Raw genomic sequence first — 5,019 nt, forward strand, 5'->3', positions numbered from 1 at the left:
GGCATGGACTGAGCTGATGGCCCCCGGGTGTGCTCTTGGTTCAGCCCCTGGAACTACCTCGCTAACACTCCGAAGAGGCTCGTGGTGGAGAGTCAGAGCCCAGGAGGTGGCCCACCCCCCTCCCAATCATCTTGGCTAAGCCCAGTGCCCGTACGGATCTCTCACAGAACAGGAGGTTCCCTCCAAGCATCGGGATCCTGAGGGAGGAAAAGCATCACGCTTACATTTCCAAAGTGTGTGTGTGTGTGTGTGTGTGCGTGTGTAAAGTGTGTGTGCAATGATAAAATACACAATATCAAAGAAATTTCTCCATTGCTCTGTGTAGCTTTGCCACACACTTCAAGGTCTCTTCTGTAGTTTGGGAAATTCAGGAGGAAAAATCAAAGAAACGCTGACATAATGGAAAGCATGTGGACATTAGGGTCAGCCAAACCCAAGTTCAAATATAACTCCTGCCATGAACGGGTTGCGCAAACATGACCCAATTGGCCTCTCTGCGCTTCCCTTTCCTCTTCTATAAAACAGGAAAGAAACACCCGGAGAAGGGAGCAAGGTGCAGTGGGTGAAGGGTGGTCTTCAGAGCCCCTCGGACACGGGTCCGAGCGCTGTCCCCACTGCTCCGATTGTGTGACTGCGGGCAAATCGTTGGAGTTCTCAGAGCCTCTGTTTCTCCCTCTGAAAAACGGAACAATCCGTTTTCCACCTCCGTAGGATTTATTATAAACTTCACATAAGAGAATTCAGGTAAAGAGAGTCCCTCAGTGCCTCTGTCTCAGCTCGCCGGTCTGTAACTGAAGAGGTGGGATGAGACCATTCCTTGGGGCCCTCCCCAAGTCTGTGATTGTGAATTTCTTTAAGAGACCCTGGAAGAGTTCACCTGTCTGGATTCCTTGGGGCCATGGCACACCACCCCAGGGTTTCTCACCCCTTCAGTGTGGAGAGAAGACTGGGGGGCCAGACCGGGAGGGGGGGCGCACAGGCTGGGAGCCGGCTATTTGGAGCCTTGTTTTTCTTGGAGGTGCCCTGGGGCCAGGGAGACTCTCCTCTCCCGCCCTGTAGGTTTGGAACCAGAACCTAGTCACCCCGCCTTTATTTCCAAAACAGTTCCTGGCACCGGTGGGAACCTCCAGGCTCCGGCTCTGAGAAATCCCTCGCTCCCTGCCTATTCCAGAGCCCTGCTCCTCCGCCCGCCAGACACTGGGGCCTGCCCTGGCCCAGCTGTCACTGAGCATCTCCCTATTGTTCACAGAGGCTGGCATGGGCGGGGCAGCAGGCCCTCCTCCCCCTTGCCCAGCATGTGTGACTGAGAGTGGAGGTGAGAGAGAGAGAGAGAGAGAGAGAGAGAGAGGGAGGATGGGAACTGAAGCCCATGGCTCCCCTCTCTCCTGCCTGTCTTCATCCAGCTGTTCACAGGACTCTCAGCGTGCCTGGGAGACTGGCTCCCACTGCTTTCTTCCTCTCTTCCTTGTCCAAAAATTACAATTTCCTAACCCAGTTCAAACCTGCTTGAAGAATTCAGTTTCTCGGGGGGGGGGGGCGCCCAGATGTGTCCCAGCTGATAAGTCACCCCGACTCGTTTCCCAAGATTCTCAGCAAGTCAGCAAGGGAAGGAGAGGGGATCCTGGGGCCTGGGGGGTGTCTAGGGCACCGTTTTCCAACAGCACATCGTGAGTGTAACACTTCCCCAGCATTCATCCCATCTGCCTACCACCCCTGCTATCACTGATGCCACCCGTGAGGAGCATGCGTGACCCCAGCTACATCATACTGCAACTTTATTTTATAATATATTTTTATTGATTTCAGAGAGGAAAGGAGAGGGAGAGAGAGATAGAAACATCAATGATGAGAGAGAATCATTGACTGGCTGCTTCCTGCACACATCCCTCCAGGGATCAAGTCCGCAACCTGGGCATGTGCCCTGACTGAGAAGCAAACCATGACCTGGTTCATAGGTCGACGCTCAATCACTGAGCCACACCGGCCGGGCTGTGCCACATATTTGAAGGAAACCATGGATCATTTCTCTCTGTGCACAGCTCCCCCCAGCCAACTGTCACTGGGCCATAAGTCCGGCTACTCCAGAGTTCGATGGTGTGATGATGAGTGCTGCACCCCAAGACCCCTCCAAGGTGTATTCTGGGCCCATGACTCAGCTCATCCATATGTATACTCAAGACATTGTCCAGCTACTTGTATGTGATGTAGGAGAGAGCTGGAGTCAGAAATATGGTTTCTCCCAGCTTCCTCCTCCTCCTCCTCCTCCTCCTCTTCCTCCTCCTCCTCCTCCTCCCCTGGGTGCCTTTCCGACTGACCCCCAGTCCGCTCAGTGGGACTCACTGCTCACAGCTCTCTTGCCTCCTACAGGTGACCACCATGATCCCCTGGATGCTCTTGGCCTGTGCGCTCCCTTGTGCGGCCGACCCTCTGCTTGGTGCCTTCGCTCGCAAGGATTTCCAGAAGGGCTCCCCTCAACTTGTCTGCAGCCTACCTGGCCCCCAGGGTCCCCCCGGCCCCCCAGGAGCCCCAGGGCCCTCAGGAATGGTGGGAAGGATGGGCTTTCCCGGCAAAGACGGCCAGGATGGCCAGGACGGGGACCGGGGGGACAGTGGAGAGGAAGGTAAGAGTTTAGGGGACATGAATATAAGATTTTCTATATAATCATTGGCCAAAAATGTTGTTTTGAGAGAAATGCACATTTTATGAAACATGGGTCTTAAGGACCAAGATGGAAACATTCTGCAGGGCGTGCGGAGTGTATTTAGCGTGTGCTTACTGTGGGACAGGCACTCTTCTAAGCACTTAAATGAGTATAGAAAGAGCGTTGTGGTTTCCTTTGAACAAAACACAGTTCTGCCGCCTTCTCTTTCCTCTTCACAGGATATTTTAGAGAAGTTTTCATATAGTGCACATAAATCTGCCTCATTTTCAAAAACTCCTGCATAGAATTGCACTTTATGGATGGACCATCATTTTTTAATCATTTTCCTTTGAACAGGCAATTAGTCGTTCCCAGTGTTTACTGTTGGAAGCGGCACTGTACTAACCGCCCTTGCACACGTGTGCAGGGATCTGGGCACTAGGCAGGGATCACACTAAGATCAGTGTTTTGAGGTCAAAGGCTTCTTCCACTTCTCTTCTCAACCCGTGACCAGCACAGCCCATCGAAGGATTGTTCTGCCACCAGACTCTTCCTTAGAAGGCAGGAAAAGAAAAGGTGTGGCCCGGCTGAGGTCATGGTTCAATTCCTGGTCAGAGCACATGCCTGGGCTATGGGCTCCATCCCCAGTAGGGGGCGTGCAGGAGGCAACCGATCCATGATTCTCTCTCATCACTGATGTTTCTCCCTTTCCCTTCCTCTCTGAAGTCAATAAAATATATTTTTTTTAAAAAGAAAGAAAAGAAAAAGAAAAGGCTGTGAATTATGTTAATTTTACCCTGATCCTCAATGATTCTGGAAGGTAAGCATTACCATTCCTGGCTTCCAGATGGCACTGGGACACGTGCCCCAGGTTCCACCATCAGATTTGCAACCATTTCCAGGTGGCTCCATTGCCGACTTGTTCTCCCCATTACCAAAGGCCTGTGCTCCAAAGATGGAGCGCCAGGGCCCGCAGCCTCTGCTAGTTCTCTGAGGCCCCTTCATCACACCAGCTGCTCTGTCTTCCAGGTCCACCTGGCCGGACAGGCAACCGGGGCAAGCCAGGACCAAAGGGCAAAGCCGGGGCCATTGGGAAGGCTGGCCCTCGCGGCCCCAAAGGGGTGAGTGGTGCCCCAGGGAAGCACGGCACACCGGGCAAGAAGGGGCCCAAGGGCAAGAAGGGGGAGCCGGGCCTCCCGGGCCCCTGCAGCTGCGGCAGCGGCCAGGCCAGGTCAGCCTTCTCGGTGGCGGTGACCAAGAGCTACCCACGGGAGCGGCTGCCCATCAAGTTCGACAAGATCCTGATGAACGAGGGCGGCCACTACAACGCATCCAGCGGCAAGTTCATCTGCAGTGTGCCGGGGATCTACTACTTCACCTACGACATCACGCTGGCCAACAAGCACCTGGCCATCGGCCTGGTGCACAACGGCCAGTACCGCATCCGGACCTTCGACGCCAACACGGGCAACCACGACGTGGCCTCGGGCTCCACCATCCTGGCTCTCAAGCAGGGGGACGAGGTCTGGCTGCAGATCTTCTACTCAGAGCAGAATGGGCTCTTCTACGACCCTTACTGGACCGACAGCCTCTTCACAGGCTTTCTCATCTACGCCGACCAGGACGACCCCAATGAGGTGTAGACGGACCGGCGCTCCGTCTCCAGGGAGGGCACACACTCCTGGTCTGGCGCTTACAGAGCGAGACCCCTAAACTGTCTGCTGGGGCCGGGAGTCGGGAGCTTCTGGACTCAGGCCGACCTCCTCTGCCCCCTTTTTCTCCATCATTAAACCCAAGCTTTTTTATTCATCCTCCCATTTCTCCATTCACTGATTTTTTTTTTCTTTAAATACCTACTGTGTGACAGGCACCATGCTATACTCTGGAAGGTACCACAGTGAACAAGACAGACAGAGGCTCTGGCCTCGTGGGGCTTACATTCTAGTGGGAGGTACAATTTACACATAAATAAGCAAGTAATGTCATTATTGTGCCAGGATGGAAATGCACACGCCATGGCCAAGAGTAATCGGAATAACAGGAGACAGGGAAGAGGTGGAAGTTTGTTTTGGATTCTATCTTGTTAGGTTTACTTACATGCAATAAAGTCTACACATCTTAAACAGACAGCTAATGAATTTTTATATATGTGCAGACTTCGTAAGCTCCGTGTAGATTAGGAACAGAATCTACAGCTGCCCAAGGTTCCAGCCGCCCAGCTATCCAAGGCTCTCTTCAGTCCCTTCCAAGTCAGTCCCAGGAAGAGGTTATTTCTTTCTTTTTTTTAGGAAGAGGTTAATTTTTAAAAATATATATTTTTATTGATTTCATAAAAGCAGGGAGAGGGAGAGATAGAAACATCAATGATGAGAGAGAAT

At 52.8% G+C, this 5,019-nt stretch overlaps 1 protein-coding gene across 5 annotated transcripts in view; it reads left to right on the forward strand.

The window, feature by feature from the left end:
- Positions 1-4,764, forward strand: part of C1QTNF2 (C1q and TNF related 2) — a 29,222-nt gene extending 24,458 nt beyond the window's left edge. For 4 of the 5 annotated variants that reach the window (XM_023754071.1, XM_006089055.3, XM_023754073.1 and 1 more), the window contains 2 exons: positions 2,368-2,620; positions 3,671-4,764. In XM_023754071.1, coding sequence (XP_023609839.1) covers positions 2,368-2,620; positions 3,671-4,284 — 867 coding nt within the window. In that variant the 3' untranslated portion in view covers positions 4,285-4,764. Of the gene's footprint in view, positions 1-539; positions 745-2,367; positions 2,621-3,670 lie in introns of those variants that run through there. The other variant, XM_014456132.2, reaches the window with a different exon arrangement.
- Positions 4,765-5,019: the final 255 nt, after the last annotated feature.

Source organism: Myotis lucifugus, unplaced genomic scaffold, assembly GCF_000147115.1.
Source record: "Myotis lucifugus unplaced genomic scaffold, Myoluc2.0 scaffold_56, whole genome shotgun sequence".
NCBI lineage: Eukaryota > Metazoa > Chordata > Mammalia > Chiroptera > Vespertilionidae > Myotis > Myotis lucifugus.